The 18,431-nt window shown below is 47.0% G+C and overlaps 1 protein-coding gene across 3 annotated transcripts in view; it reads right to left on the minus strand.

The window, feature by feature from the left end:
- Positions 1–773: 773 nt before the first annotated feature.
- The window catches only part of PELP1 (proline, glutamate and leucine rich protein 1), a 49,109-nt gene continuing 31,451 nt past the window's right edge, over positions 774–18,431 (minus strand). For 2 of the 3 annotated variants that reach the window (XM_087825923.1, XM_087825921.1), the window contains exons 4-16: positions 16,411–16,560; positions 16,107–16,178; positions 6,025–6,084; positions 5,594–5,744; positions 5,280–5,409; positions 5,047–5,134; positions 4,496–4,584; positions 4,301–4,417; positions 4,004–4,151; positions 3,706–3,862; positions 2,990–3,045; positions 1,068–2,840; positions 774–910 (exon numbers count right to left, since the gene is read on the minus strand). In XM_087825923.1, the coding sequence (XP_087682049.1) occupies positions 818–910; positions 1,068–2,840; positions 2,990–3,045; positions 3,706–3,862; positions 4,004–4,151; positions 4,301–4,417; positions 4,496–4,584; positions 5,047–5,134; positions 5,280–5,409; positions 5,594–5,744; positions 6,025–6,084; positions 16,107–16,178; positions 16,411–16,560 (3,084 nt within the window). In that variant the 3' untranslated portion in view covers positions 774–817. The remainder of the gene's footprint in view (positions 911–1,067; positions 2,841–2,989; positions 3,046–3,705; positions 3,863–4,003; positions 4,152–4,300; positions 4,418–4,495; positions 4,585–5,046; positions 5,135–5,279; positions 5,410–5,593; positions 5,745–6,024; positions 6,085–16,106; positions 16,179–16,410; positions 16,561–18,431) is intronic. The other variant, XM_087825922.1, reaches the window with a different exon arrangement.

The raw sequence follows: 18,431 nt of genomic DNA on the forward strand, positions 1-18,431 counted from the left end.
ATATATAAATACATGTCTGTATGCAGATACAGATATTATAGAGACAAAAGCTAACATGAGAAAATATTAACAACTGATTAACCTATGCAAAGGTATTATACTATTCTTCCAACTTTTCTGCAGGTTTAAAATTTTTGAAAATAAGCTGGGGGAAATTTTCAAACCCTTAAGTTTCCCAAAATTGGTTCAAATGTCACTCAGAGAGGCTCTTCAGGATACACGCAGCTGGAAAGTCACTCCCTTCTCTGCATTTCCAAGGTCCTTTACTCTTGTGTTCATCCTTGAGTGAGTGAAAGAATCATGGGGCATCGACCTCAAGCCTATAAATTTCAATACCCTCAAGTACAAACCTCTGGGTTTATGCATCCCAGCAAGGCCTAGAATACACAGGACTGCTTAAAGGGAGACACTGGCTGGGAAATGTCTAAAACTCAAGAATGGGTAGGAAGGCCTGGGGTGAGCTTATCGAATTCCTGACAGGTAGGAGTGGGGGGACAGGGAGCTGGAATACTGTCACTAGAAGGACCAGCCCCAGAACAGAGCCCATCCCCCATCCCCAGTATGGATGCCCCTTCAATGTGGTACGCCCAAGGTTCAAATTTCATAGAATTCAATAACTAAACTCTCTTTATGTCAATGGCTCCTCCTCTGGACAACGCAAGAGCTATGGAGACACTTGAGGAATACTCTGGATACCTTGAAAAGCCCCCACACAAAGTGGGGCTTCTGGCTGGGGGCACAGCTGTGGCCAAAGGGAGAAGCAGCAGTCGATATCCAAGTACATAACTTTATTGGAAACGGGGTGTGTAGGAGAGGGCTAGGAATCGGGCTCTGTGACAGGTGGTGGCTTCTCGTCATCAGGGGGACAATCAATGAAGTCAGCCAGCATGGCAGCTGTGTCGTCCTGCTCCTTTTAGGGACAAAGACATAAGATTCAAACAGTCTCACATGCATACATGGAAGAGATGGATGGGACAAAGCTCCTCCCTAACACAAACAGCTGCGCCCCTCCTGCCTCCCACCGCCAGCCTTGCCCCCACAGTGCCCTCCCTGCCGGGCCCACTCACCTTTTCCTGGGGAGCAGCGGTCTCGGGCTCAGGCTCCATTTCTGCTGCTGCAGATGCGTCTGGTGGGGGTGGGACCTCGTCACCCCCACCCTCAGTCCCCTCTTCCAGCAGGGCTGGGGGAGCACAGGGCTCCTCTTCAACAAGCTCCTGAGGGAGCCCTGCTGGGGGGCTCCCCCCTTCCTTCTCCAGCTCCTCCTGGGAGGGGAGCACCTCAGGGGCCAGTGTGGGTGCTGTCTCAGCCCCCGGCTCCTCCTCGGCCCCCGGCTCCTCCACTTCTAAGAGCAGCCCAGGCTCCGGCTCTGGCTCGGGCTCGGGCTCCGGCTCTGGCTCCGGCTGCCCCTTGGGGGACTCGGCGGCGGGCAGAGCTGGGGGCAGGCTGGTGGGCGGGGGCCCTCCTTCCACCTCCGCACCCGCTGAGCCGAACCCCAGCTCCTCCACCTCTTCCAGCTCCTCCTCCTCCTCGTCCTCCTCCTCCTCCTCCAACTCGCCTTCCTCCTCCTCAAACTCCTCCTCAAACTCCTCCTCCTCCTCCTCAAAATACTCCTCCTCTTCCTCCTCCTCCTCCTCAAAGTCCTCCTCCTCCTCCTCCTCCTCCTCTTCCTCCTCCTCCTCCTCCTCCTCGTCACTGCTATTGATATTAATAACTGTCAGGTCTTCCTCCAGGCCTGGGGGTGCTCCCCCACCAGGAGCTCCTTCAGGGACCAGCTGGGGCGGCTGGAGAGTCACAGGGCCGGGGACAGGAGGGGGTGGGGGGGGAGGGAGAGGCCCTGGGACTGCAGGGAGCTCTTCAGGCTCCTCCTTGGCTGGGAGGGGAGGGGAGGCTGCGGGTGGCCCAGCTGGGGCAACAGGGGGTGGGGTGGTGCCTGAGGGGGGTGGGAGTGGCAGGGGCGGCAGCCCCTCGGGCACAATCACCACACTGTCATCAGAGTCGCTTTCCAAGGAGATCTCTACATCAGACGCCTCCTCCTTATCATAATGGACAAAGGCCGGCCTGGGCACTCTCCCCCCAAAAGTTTCATCTGGGGGTACAGCAGGTGGAGGAGTGCCACTAGGGGCAAGGATGGGGTCCTCATTTGAGCCTGCCCGGTGGTTCTCAGGACCAGGAAGGAGCCGGGGGGGTACAGACACCAGGCCTGGGACAGAGAGGCCTAAGTGGTTGGCTGTGGCTGGAGGTCCAGGGCGTGCTGGGGGCATTGGGCCAGCTGAGGGCATGGGTCCCACCGAGGGCACGGGGCTAGCTGAGGGCATGGTGCCTGCTGAGGGCATGGGACCCGGGGGGTGAAAGGGTGGAGCCCTGAATGGAGATGGGGCCTCAGGAGGAGGAACTGGAGCAGGTGTGGGGCAGGTGGGGCCCATGGACTGCAGAGGAGGAACCCGGGGGTGGGTCAAAGCAGCGCAGGTCACCAAAGCTTCTGAGCAGAAAGAAGAGACCTGAGGAAGGAAGCAGCAGCTAGTGTGAGCATCAGAAACACAGGGTTTCACGGCGCCAGAGAAGAGAGCCTGCTGCATCAGAAATAAGAGAATCCTGAATCCAAAGAGGTGGACTCGGCCCCAGTCAGCAGTTACCTCAAGGTTGTCTTCCCTCTGGCCAACGGAGAAGGCTTGCAGGGCACAGGCGAGAGGAGGTGGGCAGCGAGGAGAAGGTGCCAGCAGCAGAGCCAGCAGCAGGCGGTAGAGTTCACGGCGGCAGCGGGAGCTGGTATATGGGGAGCTGCCTAGGACCTCACCCTGCTGGACACCCATGACCAGAGGTAGGACCAGATCATGCAATCTCTGAAAAGGACACAGGGCACAACTAGAGACTACCCAATCCTTCTCCGGGGCCTCCTCCCAAGTTGGAATGGACACCCTCTGGAGCACAGCCCGCCACATGGACGGGCATAGCCCCGCCCCAATCTCCATGGGGACCAGGCTCCACTAACCCTGTGAGTCTCCTCCTTGATGAGAGGCCCGCACATGAGGATGGTCCGGCTGAGGCCTGGGAAGAACGGTGTTTAAGAGGTAGGTTACTAACAGGACTGAGAGCAAGGGCTTCTACAGCACACGGATCAAGGTGAGCACCTAGCTGCCCTAGCTCAGGCAAGTCACTTAACTTCCTTACGTTTGTTTTCTCCACTATGAAATGGGGATCACACTACATAGGGCTGATGATAATGTAGGTACATTATAAGTGTGCATTTATATATTTGAGGAGCACTGGCTCTCCTCTTCACATGGGTGGGGTAGCGGGCAGTGAAATATAGGGGACCCAAAGGAAAGTCACCCATTAACTGCACAGTGACTGACTATACTTCTGTTTCCAGATTAGCACTTGTGTGGGAAGCAGCCCGCCTGAAAAGAATGTAAACTCCACAGGGCAGGGATTTCCCCTTTGCTACAACTGTCGCTGGCAGTGCTGAGGATATGCCAACAAGACAAATCAGACTCTGGGGGCAGTATAAATGACCCAACCCCCATCTAACAGCAGGTCCAAGATTTCCCCACAGCCCTGGGAGCTGCATGGCTGCTTCTGGTCTCTCGTGCAGGTTTTTAGCTGGTTCTGCATTTTATCTGCACCCTCCACTTCAACAACGGGTTTTGGGCTACAGCCCCAAGCCATCCCAGCACTCTGAAGGTACAGGGCACAGGCCTCACCCACCTCTCAGCGCAGCTGCACACACATCGCTGTTGGCATTGCTATCCCCTTTTCGGTGGCTGGGAGGGGCCATGGCCTCCCCCATGTCCAGCTTTAGCTTCTTGGGGGCACTGGGCTTCCCCGTCTGCAAACCATCAGGGCTCCCCCGGGGACTGCGCAGCTGGTGGTGGAGGGAAACATAAATCACATTCATAGGAAGGCAGGTCAGAGTGAGGAGAGCTGTTGGACAAGGAGGTCCCTGTGGACCAGGTGTGCAGGATGAGTCTTGGCACGGGAGAGGGTGAGCAGAGGCCTCACTCACCTTCAGGGCATCAGCTGGGGGGGAGATGTCACTGAGCAAGTGGGTGAGCAGGGCCTCTCCTGAGGCTCCTCCCTGAAGCACTCCTGCCGAAGCACCACACACCTGCACCCACAGCTCTAGTACAGAGTACACCTTGGTCCGCATGGCGCTGTGGGGCAAGCAGGGCAGCTTATGAAAGAGGAGTCAACATGGCAAATTCTGCCTCTCCTCCCTCAGGACTCCCAGCCTCTGGGACCCCCAGCCCACGTGCACCCAGTCACCCACCCTCTCCTCTTTATCCCCATCCCTGATGGTCACCTGTAAGGCTTCTCCTGGCCTAGAGAGAGAGTATCCCTACCAATGCTCCAGGCATTGAGGACCTGGGGAAGCAGGCGGCTGATCAGGGCTCCAAAGCGCAAGAGCCGACCTCCACACCTGGGGGCGAAGACACAACAGTGACCTCCATTCCCAGCACGTCCCAGTCCCTTCATCACTCTGCCTAGTCCCACTCACGCAAGGATTAGCGCAGAGAGCAGGTCCAAGGCTTCAAGGTGGATAGAGGGCAGCAGCAGCAACCGCAGGGGACCATCTCCAAGCAAGCTCTGCAGAAGAAAATTGGCAAAAGGAGTGGGGGAAGTGAGACACAGAGAGAGAAATGGTGACAGAGCAGATATACGTGACTAAATAAATGTGTACACACATTTAAGGAACCCACCCAGAGCCCAGCTCTCCCAACAAGATCAAACCCCCATCCTATAAAACAGACCCTGGAAGGAGGATGAGGGGAGGGATGGCAGAACCTCTCCGCAATGACCTGTCTAGCCCCCAAGGTTGCCCCCCTCTCAAAGCATGTGCCACAGGTGTCCCCGCACTGGGTGAGAGAATCCACTCTGACATGCATGTGTGTTGGGAGAAGCACAAGGAATAATGGCATTTGGATAGAAGGAGCTGTATAGGACAACCTCAGAGATGACATCAGTTGAGGAGCTACAGATCTCACACTACTTTCCTGGTTGCCCTGGGTCCTAAGGAAGGACTGTGAACAGAGGACAAACACCACTTACAATATTCTTGGCACTGATGCTGAGGGTCCTGCAGATGACATCCAGGATTTCCTGCACAGGAATGGACACAGGAGCTCCAAACTCAGAGCTAAAGAGAATCAGAGCAGAGAGACCCTCAGCACAGGCTCCCTGGCATGACTCACACCCACCCCAATCTCCTTCCCCTCGATGCAGAAGACACCCCTAGATCAACCCCTCTCCTTCCAGGCTCCGTCCAGCACTCACTCACACACCTGAGCATGAGCCCCAGGCAGCAGGCCAGCCCAGAAAACTTTTGCCGAAGCAGGAAAAGGTTATGGGCGTCACCATCTTCTGAGGGGGAAAACAGCATCTCCACTCCAGGGCCTTCATACTGCACAGGAGCTGGACATAAACACAGCACCTTCACACTCCAGGGCTTTTTCCACCCCCTCCTTTTTCATTTCTGGTAGATGACCCACCATTCTGCCTAGAAATCAACTGTCCCGCCTCTCTGGGCCGCCCTTCTGGTTCCCTCCTGCCATGTTCCCCAACCACTCTGCCACTGACTACCAGCCGTGGTCCCTACCCGGTTCTGCTCCCTCGTAGAGAACTCCTAGCAGACTGTGCAATGAGGCCAGCAGGCTGTGCAGCTCCTGCTCCCAGCTCTCGGTGTGCTTCAAGCCCTGGGAAAAGCCAGCCCCTAGCGAGGGCAGCCGGGAATAACACTCACACGCCAACTGCAGAAGAAGGTCAGCAACCTGGTCAGATGGGAATCCAGCCCAGCCAGAACCCCCAGTGCCACCAAGGCCAAGAAAAATGGAGATCATGGAGAGCTCTTAGGGAACACAGAAAAGGGACAATGGGGCAGGACACGGATGGAAACACGGAGGCAGAATTCATGTCTTGTGTCTCCTGAGTGTACTAACAGGGAGGGACATGGGAACATGGTCCAAACAGTAACAAGAGAGAAATGCTAAGAATGAGAGATAAGACAAGATCTGCCTCCTGTTCCTTTACCTGCTGCAGCTGAGGGCTCAAGGCATCCACCCGAGAGAGGAAAAATGAGGCCAGCTTGCCCTGGGGTGTGTAAAAAGAGAGGAAAAAGCTGGTGAGTCAGCTCCAAGGGCCAAGGGCATACACCCTGTCCATTCCCAGCAGCATATCTAAGCCCTCGCCTTTTTCTTTCCTGCAGACACAGGAAGCAAAGCACCCTACCAGGCATCACGCCTGGGAGCAGACATGTTCTCGTGGTAGAAAGACATCCTGAATGTCAGCTCTCCTCCTTGGCCTCCCTGTTTGGAGGGGAAAGGGTCTGGCCTGTGCCCCGCAGACATGTGCTCCCTGCTGTCAATTTTCCCTCAAGCCAAAAGGACACAGAGTACTGAAAAGCAGCAACTCCCACACCCAGCTCCCTACCAGCTTAGACAAGAAGTGAGGCTCCAAGCTGGGAGGTGAGGCACTAACCAGAGGTGTGAGGACAGGTCAAGGCCAAGAGAGAGGGAAGGCCTTTGGAAAACTGAGGCAGCACATCTCGGAGCAGTGACCTGTCAGTTAGCAAACATTTCCTCTGCCCGCTACGTGAAGTGCTGGCAGAGAAGTGTTCAACCTGGGCCACAATTTATTTGGGGGTAAATCAAAGGGGTCAGTGAAATGGATGGGAGGGGAATTACATCATTTTCGCTAACCTATAAGTAAAAGGTAGTGTTTATCTCCATCTTAAATGTAAACAAAAAGCCACAGTATATCAGTGGTATCTCTATTAGCTGTCACCAATAAAAATCACTCATTTTCATTTCACATTATAATTGTAACAGGTACCTTGGAACACCATGCACATGTATCACTAATTTGAAATTCAGTAGGTATCAGACCTGCTGCTAGATCTTGCTCTTTGACACATTAATGAAAAAGCACATACTGTTCTATCACAATATTTTAAAATATGTATTTCATTTCAACAATTAAGATAATTTTTAAAAAGAAAAAATAAATACATAAAATATATATTTCAACAGAAACGGTTTCTCTCAAAATTCTATGTATTTTATGTTATAAATTCAAAAACATTCTGAGAAGGGGTCTATGGCATAAAAAAAGGTAAGAACACTGAAGGAGATCTACAGAAAGAACTGAGGTGGGATTTCCACATTTAGTGGGATGTGAGTTGGTCAGGAAGACAGGTATATGGAAAACAACAACCTGGAACCAACAGTGGCACCAAGAGGGGGACAGAGGGAGGGTCCACGGGGAATGACTAAGGAAGGCAGGACCTAGCTGAGCTTAAAAGAAGAATCCCCATGAGACCAGGGAAGGGAAACCCTGAGAGCTATAGACCCAGAAGATGCCATGGAGAAGCAGGCTGAGGCCTTAAATACCAGCCTAGAAAGGACGGACTTTGGGAGAAGGGAGGTTGGGGCGTCACACACATAAATCTGAAGACAAATCAGCAGTGACACCAGACACATGGCAGGGGAATTATGAGAGTAAAGTAGGAGCAGAAGCCTGTCAGTGTTCTGGTTCAGAAACCAACCCTCCAAGGACTTCCTCCCACCTTCCCTGTGGCAGGAACTATTTAGTTGCCCACATTACACTTCAGGATTCTCAGGGACCACGAGACAAGCACTGTTATAGCTGATGCCAGGATAAAAGACTAGCAACCATTCCCTTTGGGACCTGGACAGCACTTTCATGTCTGATGTGGTAGGACTCAGAACACTTCAACCCAAATACAATAACCATCCACAGGTCTCCTGATTCAGCAGCTTCTCCAAGGATAAGATCTCTTAGCTGCCAAACCCCAGCTATAGTGGCACTCAGCCCTTTTGGCCAACTTACTACTCACACTTTTCCTGAGATTCTGGCTCCAAAAGCTGAGCTGAGGCCAACAGAAGTCTGTTTATGTGACTGCAATAAAGCAGAGTACAGGGGCATGGCTCTGACCACAGGTCTGCCCCAGGTGACCCACAAAGCAAACTAAAGTAATGGCTCACTTGGAACATTTCACTTGAAATGCAAGCCCACTTAGGTGTCCAGGACATCTCTCAAGGGTGGGGCTAGCCTTTCCACTCATTCCAGGGAAATACTAATCAATTTGGTGAGGCGAGATAAAGCCTCTACAGAAGTGGCTTCGTGAACTCAGAATGCTGAGATACATCATTTGGGAGGAGTAATCCTGAGCTTGGAGAGTGCAACTGCCCTGGGAGTGTTGGGGGCAGAGGTGTTGATCATGCTCTGTTGACCGTGACTGTGAAAGGGGGACAGGCACCTAATAGGAACAGGACCACAGCTGTTTAATAATTATTCACCTTACTAACTACAGATAAGGGGTTTTCTTACAGACCCTGGGAAACTGGAGGCTGTGTTACATGAAGAACAGAGCTGTAAAAAGGTAAGAGACACCCCAGGGCCAGGGTGGGTCCATTGCTCAGAAAAGAAAATGCATTGTGCCGGGCCAGGCATGGCTCAGCGGTTGAGCATCCACCTAGGATCCAGGAGATCATGGTTTGATTCCCGGTCAGGCCACATGCCCAGGTTGTAGACTCGATCCCCAGTGGGGAACATGCAGGAGGCCCCCTATCAGTGATTCTCTCATCATTGGTGTTTCTAGCTCTCTCTCCCTCTCCCTTCCTCTCTCTCTGAAATCAATGAAGTTTTTTGTGTGTGTTTTTTAATGCATTGTGAGGACAAAGGATGTGCTTTGATTTGGTTGCTATGCCTGGGGCCTGACCCCCCTCCAGGAGGTTACCTCAGGAATGCTGACCATTCTCCAGTCCCAGGAACTGGAGGAGCTGGGTTTTAACACCATTGAAAATTAGCTACCTTGTTATGGGACTTCAAGATCCTGGAAGGAGACACATGGACCACAGACCCTGCAGCCACCCTTCCCCCTTCCCCTTTGCATGCAACCTTCCTTCCTTATCCCTATATAATCAGCCAGGTAGTAAGGGGAGGGAAGATTTTTCAGGATGACCTTACTGCTCTCCCATACTGACAGCATTATTGGAAGAAACAGTCATATATGATTCAACCTTGTCTCTGCTTAATTGAGTGAAGTGGTGACAGGCGGCCTGGACCCACTGGGGTAAGAACCGGGTATCCTGCTTGCTGCCTGGACTGGGGGTTCCTGGGGCTGAGGCCTTGACTTTTATTCACAGTGCTGCCAGGAACTTTCCTGTTTTGAGTCCCAGCCACAGCCTCAACAATCCCCATCGTCTCACCTAAGACTTAAATTGAATCGAGCAGTTTTTTTGTAGGACATGAGGGGCATTTACTGCCTCGTCTGGCATGCGCCTGGTACACCTGATCAGGTGGCAAGAAACCTCCAGCGGTCCTTGTCTGGTCTCCGAGCCCTTAGTCTGATCCGCTCTGGGACGACAGACAGTGCTGCTTCGGTGTGTGTGTTTTAACGCAGAGCATTCTACTCTGCCTGAATAGATAAGCATGATGTGACGTTCTTGTCTGTGGGTTGGGTGCACCTGTAAATATTATACATAAGAGTGTCTCTGTTGACTGTTGTTTTGTGTCTCTTTGTTGTTTGGTTTAATTTGTTTAAAATGGGAGCATATCCCACTTTGCTGGAGGCCCCCAACTGCTTGTGGCAGGCTCTCCCTCTCAAGGCATCAGCAGCCTGAAATGCTTAACTAGTGCGAGTTCTGTCTGTCTGCAACATGACTTTGGTTACAGAAGTTCTATGCTGCTGTCTTGTCTTTTTATGAACAGAGAATCCTGTCTGCTGTTTGGGCTTTGAGCCGCTCAGACCAAAGGTCATTTGCTGTGCTGGGTGTGAGAAAAGGTTATAAGGCTAATGTCCCACTCCCCCCTTAGGGAGTACTCATTTATTTACTTTAGGGATTGTTTTGTTTCTGTTTTGAAATAGGATAAGCTCTCTTCTCACATGCAATATTTCATGCTGTTACATTCTACTCAGAAATAAAAATATGGGAAATAAATCTTTTAAAACCCCCCAAGTTTTTCTCCCAGAAGGGCCGGAGCTGCAGAAATGCCCTCGGGCAGCATGCCCACTCTGTAAAGAAAAAAAAAGGAACTTTCACAGTAAGGCTGCCTGAGGCCCAGGACTTACAAGATTTGCTAAGAAAATGCCTTGAGAAATAGTAATTGGCTTTAAAATCTCATCAAGTTGTTAAGACATAATAAACAGACATAACTAAAATGAAGGGTTTTGGATAAGGCTTTTCAGTAATAATTGTATGTATAACTTAAGACTTTGGAATTTTGCTGGGTTAAATAGTATAAATTATTGAATATTTAGGTACTATGAAATAACAAAATACTGAAACATTAATCAGAGTTTGCCTACTTTTGGCTTCTTATTACAGAAAATCTAGAGGATGGATGTGAATCTGTTAATAAATATGTATTGTATTTTATTTGAAATATACCTTAAAAATGTGAACACATATCGCTAATCTGAGGAATTACTTGTCATCAAAAAGGTCGTTTCTAAGAATTAAGAATTCTAATAAAATTGGAAAGAAATTATATTGTTTTGGTAATATAAAATTGAAAACAGGTGGTTCTAAAGTTGGTTATTTCTAAAGGAGTTAAATTAAAAAAGAAAACTGAAAGGGATTAGGAAAATTGCAGAGGGTGTGTGCAAGTTGAAAAAAATATATATGAAGTGAAATCTTAAAAGGAAATTATAGGTAATCTGAATAATAAATTTATTGGATAAATGAATCTAAAATAAACTAACACATAACTGATTTGGTCTTCTAGTATGTTAAAACGGAAAAAGATTTTCCTGTATTTGCCTACAAAGCACAAGTTTTATACATTACTGAAGTGGTTATATATTGTTATATTAATCAGGTACTTGATTACTCTAAAAAAAGCCATCTTCTTAATCATGGGAACTTAAGTTTTGCTAGCCTATGTTTGTGTTTAACATCTTTTGTTGTCACTTTGAATGAATAAATAGTCTAATGCTGTTTTATAATGATAATGACATATGATTTTTGGTCAAATAAGTTTGACAACCTTCCCAGGGTTTGAATTTTAAGAAACTTTTTTTGACCTAGAATTGGCTTTCAGTCATCCCAATAGGTCCTGGAATGCTTCAAGGAAGGAAAAGTTTATACTTAAGGTACATGGGAAGCTTTGTTAAGTAAAGAAATAATAACTTTATAATAACTATTTATATATGCATATTATTGAAATAGATGTAAAAGTCTCCAGGAATCTATAAATTCTGATATGCTTTCATTTATAACTCTAATTGCTATTCTGGAATATTGTCTTTTGCAGAAAGGACAGGATTCCATGTCAACTGCATTGTAATCAAACCCATAACTGTGTCACTTTAAATTTCTTCTTGTCATATAGAGATAGTCACTGTTTTGTTATAATGCATTTTCAAAAATGTTACATCTTCTGAGGGATCCACGGAAAAGACTCTAGATTATTTTAAATTACATATCTCTGAGAATAAATTTTCAGATCAACCCCTTTGAACAGGATGAAAATTATTAGAACTTTATAGAGTATCTGGATTTACAGAAGTACTGGCAAGAAAAATCGAAACAAAAAATTGGTTATGGGACTAAATGAACTGAAAAATAATTAAGTTTTTGTAACTTTTGTTGAAAGTATTGCTGATTTTTAATATTTTTGTTTCTCAAGATATAAGGAAACATTTCTACAGCAATTTAGTAAATCATATATTTTCCTCCCTACTGATCCCTCAGGAATTTGGGAATTCTTAACAAGTGATTCATGGCAATATGTTTCTTTGCATGAATTCAGCAAGACCAGTTTCCAATTGTGGTTTTATTAACCAAGACTTTGACTGGGATATCATGTCTAAAAGAGAGACAGGCCTTGCTCTGGATGTCACCAGAAAGCCTTAAGAAATGAAGATTGACTCTGAAGCCAATAAGAGCATCTTGGAGAAAGCCTGGTACTGTGCTTGATCATGTGGTTCATGGCAGGTTTTCCACATAAGGAACGAAGGTTGCTTTCCTGAGAGATGGCATGGAAGGAACCTCAGGCATCATTGGGGACCTTGAGAACCTGAGGAATTCACCCGTCTACAGGTATTGCAGGCAAGCCTAATGGTAACTAGGTGGCTCATATTCTTTGCCCTGAGGGGCTGATTAAAGTTCAATCATGAGATTCCAGCAAAGCAGATTTTTAAAAGCCTCTATGATCAACTGCTATTCTTACTGTGTTCATACAAGCAATCAGGCCAAAATGAAACTGAATAATACAGTAAATAGATTAGTTTTAATTTGGCTCTTTAAAAAAAAAAAATGAGGGTGATTTCAGGGAGGAAAATTGTGTTTCAAAACGGAATTATTAGAACTGAAATGTTCTTTTTCCCTCCACCAAACCATTTGTCATAATTCTTGTTGTTCCAGCTTTTCTCCAATAATATTAAAATGTATTAACACAGTTTGTCTCCACCAAGTTACAAGCCCTACTCATACTCAGGGAAAACCAACTCTAGGACCATCACCACTGCCCTCTGTGCCTAGGCCTCATCGGTGCTCTGACAGACAGCAAAGATCTCTGAGCTCTGAAGAAAATCTTCATCCCTCTTCAGCATGAAGCAGCTACAGAAAAGACACTGCACCCCTTTTATCTGAAAGAGTTCAGAGCCAAGATCCTTGAGGAGTAGATGTAATAGGCAGTTAGACAGACATGTGCAGAGCAAGAATGGTGGGCCAGGTACAGAAGGTCACCAGGGTCAAAAAGCCCCAGGTGCCTAGCAAAGGACAATTATAGGGTAGGGTGAGACCTCACCCTCAGGGATTTTTTTCTGTCACAGGTCTGTTACATTCCTTCAAAACAGGAGACAGAATTCTACTCAAAACACAGAAAACCTGATTGCCAGAGATCAACTAGAGGAAAAATGGACAGGACCCACTGTCAGGGAAAGGACACAGGGCTGCTTTCTCTAAAGGTTGCTGCAGTAGCTTCCTGTGGCTAATGTCTGACTTTTACTGGGTGTTCTAGTTATTATCTTTCAGTATCTAATAACTACAATATGAATTGTTCTAATAATTTTATCCTCCTTATAGTAATGGACATACGCAGCTGGTTTCTATGTGTTGGGGTGACTGTTTATTCATATATCCCTGCCAACAGCACTGGGGGCCTTGTTCCTCAGGAAAACTGTCTTTATGCCCCAGAAACATCACAGGGTCCAAAACAAGAGACCTTCTCACAACCATGACACCAGACTGCATTAATGATCTTCACCTGTGGAGCCCTGCTAACTATAGTGGTACCTCAGTTTTCGAACATCTCCGCTGACGAACACTTCAGTTTACCAACGCCATAAACCCAGAAGGAAATGCTTCGATTTTCGAACACACCTCGGAAGTCGAACATGTCCCGCGGCTTCCGCTGAGGGCAAGATCCTGAGGCCCAGCTGTCGGCCATTGATCCCTCGGTTTTCGAATGTCTCAGAACTCGAACAGTCTTCCAGAACGGATCACACTCAAAAACTGAGGTACCACTGTATTGCTTTAAACATCTTTGTTATGCCAGTAATGGTAGGGTCTCTTAATGTAGAAGTGACCTGGCAGGCTTGTAGCATGGTAAAAGCCCTGAATGCCAATTCCAGGGCTATACATAGGACAAATCAAGAGCTGAGCCAGGTCAGGGAGGCAGTTCTAGAGAATCAAGCAGCAGATTATTTGTTGCTGTGGCATAACCACGGCTGTGAGGAATTCAAAGGACTGTGCTGTTTTAATCTTTCTGACAATTCTCTTTTTAGATCCTGCATTTGCTATATTCCATCCCCACAAACTGTTTTCAAGGCAAAAGCAAATGCGGTCCAGAAGAATGAGACTTTTCACCTAAAAACTAATCTCACAGATATGAGATGATAGAAACAGCAGTGGGGAATGTTGGGGACAGAGATGCTGATCATGCTCTGTTGACCATGATTGTGAAAGGGGGGAGGGCACCTAATAAGAATAGGACCATAGTTGTTTAATGATTTCAGGAGCTTCTGGGACAGAGAACAGATAAATAGTCTAAAACAGCAAGTATCGGTTTCCCAAGATTTTTTAAGTACAATCTGCCCCTAGGGCCTTTGCACAAAACAGATTCTTATCTGACATGTTAGCAACAAAGACAAAATTCTTAACAGCGAGAAGTTCTTCAGATGACACATCATTCTTAAAGGCATAAAGGCGTACATACCCTGTTGTTGTTTTTTAATATCTTTATTGATTTCAGAGAGAGGAAAGGAGAGGGAGGGAGAGAGATAGAAACATCAATGATGAGACAGTCACTGATGGGCTGCCTCCTGCACGCCCCCACTGGGGATCAGGCACACAACCCGGGCATGTGCCCTGACCAGGAATCAAACCCCGATCGCTTGGATCTTAGGTCGACGCTCAACCGCTGAGCCACACCCGGCCAGGGGGCATACATACCCTTTAACAACACATGAAAGTGTTGCTGGTTTGGAAAGGATACTCAAAATGCAGGCCATAACTTCAAAAACTACACATCTGACAAAAGGTTGTAAATTATAGATGAATGCTCCTGACCACTCACAATGAAGATTAAGAGACACGAACAGAGGAAACACTTGATGCTCTTGTCTCCCTGACTATTCAAATCTTGACCCTTCAGGTTAACACTCAGTTCTCTCTCCACTTTCGTGGGGAACGCAGGGAGATACAGATAACCCCAAAATGAGCTAAATCAAAACACATATTCACAGTAACACCTCACAAACTTTGACCAGTGAGGGGTCAGGGACAAAGATCTATCTAGCCTGTATAATTTGATAATTTACAGAACATTTTAGAAGAAATGTTTATTAAATTTATTTAATGTTTTACTAAGTTTATTAAACTTAGTAAAACTTTAGTAAAAAACACCACCAAACTTTAAACTTCAGTAAAATCCATGAGTTACTCCAAATGCCTTCTTGACAAAAGTCTTGCCCTGCCTACCCAAAGATTCTATTACCTGTCATTAGTGGCATTCACATGAAAATAAAGAATCAACAAGGACGTGACTCCGTGTTCTCTGAGGAGTATCATCTACTCAAGGACTTTTCAGATACTGCAAGTAACCAGTTACTAAAGCCACTGCAGACACCACCACCAGATCACAGCATGTGTACCCAGAGCTCCGCATCTGGCTCACAATCCTTCTCAAGCCACTAACAATTGATCAGAGCTAGTGTTAGTATTGAATCTATGTGCCAATCCTCTCTATGTTCTTTAAAGCTTCTAGGGAGTTTGATTAAGTGGGGAAAAAACATAGGCTTTAAGGGCAAACAGATCTGGCTCAAACTGGTTTTACAACTACCAGATACCAACCTTGGGTTAAGTTAGACACCTGTGGGCCTGTTTCCTGGTTAGTTTGGTGACACCAACTCCACACAATTACTATAATGATAAAATGAGACGACACATCTCAGATACTCAACAGAGTGCCTGGCACACTGTACCCACAATGTGTACAATAGGTACCTAATAAATACCAGTTCCCTTACCCTTTCTTTGGCTTTCTTGATTTGGTCTAGGACTGTGATCATACTTTCAAGATAATTTGAATGGCAAACTCCCCCGTAATTGATAATACTGAGTTAAACACACCAGTTACACCGAAATAATTATTAATTTGATGCTAATTCCAGTTCTCTATATGGAAAGGGTGGGGAAGTGACAAAGGGAGTGGAATATAAGGAGACGTGTTAGAGAAGTTGTTACAGGGAAGTAATAAATCAGGAAGGCTTCTTGGAGGAAATTACACGAGCTTTAGGAACAAAGTAAGATCAAATGGTAGAAAAACAGGAGGAACACTCTAGAAGTACAGAGGAGGAGGGCTGAAAGAGGAAGAAGCCCATGGTTAAGAACCTGGGCTTTGGCATCAGATAGTTTTCCCACCTCTATTGATCTTAGGCGAGTTATTTAATTTCAATTTCTTCATTTGTGAGGATTAAATGAGGTGATGCATGTGAAACACTACAAGGTGGTATAATTACAGCTGTGGAGATAGAGGATAGAACAATCAGAAGATAGTGCTCAGAAGTCTCAGCAATGGACTATAAGGTAAGATAGCTAACAAGGCTTATGTTGGTGGGAAGAGGAATTTCCATGAATACTTACTTTGAGAGAGCCACAAGCCCGAGGAAAATAGGTCATACATGCCTTCATTCCCTCCAGTGCTGAAAGCTCACACTGTGGGAAAAACAAAGTAAGGCACAGGTGAGAGCCCAATGCCCCCAAAGACCCTGTCACCACCCCACACCACAAGGTCCCTCCTCCATAATTTTTCTGAGCCCTTCCTCCTTCTCACTTCTTTGATCCCGCTCCCAATCACTTTCCATCACATTCCTTAATCCAAGTGGTCTGAGTAAGGCAGGCACTAAAAGGGGCCAAAGGACGGAGGCACTGGGGGGGGGGGTCTCACCTCTGGTCTGAGGCCCAGCAGAGAGGTGAGAAGACCAGGGAGGTGGTTCATGGAGATGTCCCGGAAGAGTGTAGGAAGTTGGGCTGCATATCGGAGAAGGTCCCTCAGAATAGCCACAGCCAAATCCATTGTTGGGGGTGGGTCCTGGGACTAAAGAGCAACAATACCCCATGCTTTCAACCTCACCTTCATGGTCACCACAAGGAGGAAGTGAGAGCATGGCGCTTTTGAGAAACACCACAGTTAATGTCAATATTACCATCAGATCCACTAGGAATAGAGTACATTAGAGATATGGAGTATTCAAAAGCAACATATTTGTCTACGGAAAGGATGTGTTTACATTTTCGTATTAGGGATATCGGAGGATCCTAGGAATTTGTTTGGGAGGAAAAAGCAACAAAGCCACAGTTTAAAGATCTAACTAGAAGAGCTAAAGAGCTTAATTCTTTCGTACTCCACTTCCCTACGTGGACTGGAAAAGAGCACTCTCAGCCTGGAAAAAAGTCTCAGTGACAACAAACCACTACACCTCGAACTCATAGAGAACAAAGGGTTTGGGCCTGACCAGTGTTGCTCACTGGTTAGAGCACCATCCCACGCACTGAAAGGTCAGGGCACATATACAGATTGTAGGTTCAATCCCCGGCCCAGGCGCGTGCAGGAGGCAACCAATCGATGTTTCTCTCTCTCCCTCTCCCTTCCTCTAAAAAAAACAAAATAAGTCAATAAACATACTTTAAGCCCAGCGGGTGTGGATCAGTGGTTGAGCGTCACCCCATGAACCAGGAGATCACAGTTCAATTCCCAGCCAGGGCTGGGTTTTGGGCTTGATCCCCAGTTGGAGGCATGCAGGAGGCAGCCAATCGATGACTCTCTCTCGTCATTGATGTTTCTATCTCTCTTTCCCTCTCCCTTCCTCTCTCTGAAATCAATAAAAACATATTTAAAAAAACACAACATTTAAAAAAAATATTTATTAAGAAAGAATATCAAGGGGGGGGAAGGGGACAGACGTAATACTTTCAACAATAAAGATATTATTAAAAAAAAAGGGGGGGGGAGTAAGAATAGGTAGGCCTACCGACTACAAATGGGCCCTCAACACTGTCCAGTAATTCCACTGAACTTCTCTCTGGTTAACTCTCTCTGCTACTCAAGCCTTTTCCCACCATTGTCATCTCTGTATAACCTAATTTGCAATTTCACAGAAAAACATGAAGCCCCAAAATGGGCACTCCCTCACCTTCTCACTATCAAACCTGAAAACTCCATCTTTATCTTCACCAACCTTCTCCTTCCCTCCTCTTGTCACACTAGAGGAAGCAGGTCCCCTCCTATTTAAGACAATCCCTCCACTGTGCTTCAGAGACTATGCCCTCCCTTCTTCTGAGAACCCTACACTATTAACTAGCCACTAGCCCCCTCTCTCCTGGGTTTCTAACCAGTCTCTCTTAAAGTGATTCTTCCCACTGACATTTGTACATGCTCAAGTTCCTCTCATCTTAAAATCCTTCCTTTAAGTCTGTACTTCACTCACCCAATCTCAGCTATTTCTCTCCCTTTGAGCCAAATATTTTGAAAGGATTGCCTATACCCCTTATTTCCATTCCTTTCCCCACTCACTCCCCATCCCAGGCACTCTGGCTTCAGTGTATACTGCTCCACCAAAAACACTTTGACTACAGTCTTAAAACCAGAGTGGGTAAATCGGATAAACAATTTTTGGCCCTCATCTTGTTCCACTTCAGAGGGGCATAAAAAGATCTTCCCCTGGATTCCATCCAACCCACAATCCTGGTTGTCTCCTTTCTGCTGCTGTCTCGTTTTCCTTTGTAAGCTCTCTGTCCTCTACCTGACCATTGAATGTGAAGTGCCTTAAAATCCAATCAGTTACAGGACTCATTTTGATCACCTCGTCTTCATCCTCACCTCCAACTAAATGAGGACTCTTCCCTTTTGTAAAACATACTGACTGAAGGCCCCCCCCCCCCCCCCCCACTGAACCCTCTAGGTTACAC

The sequence above is a fragment of the Miniopterus natalensis genome, chromosome 17 (genome assembly GCF_054644295.1).
Source record: "Miniopterus natalensis isolate mMinNat1 chromosome 17, mMinNat1.hap1, whole genome shotgun sequence".
In the NCBI taxonomy this organism is placed as follows: Eukaryota; Metazoa; Chordata; class Mammalia; order Chiroptera; family Miniopteridae; genus Miniopterus; species Miniopterus natalensis.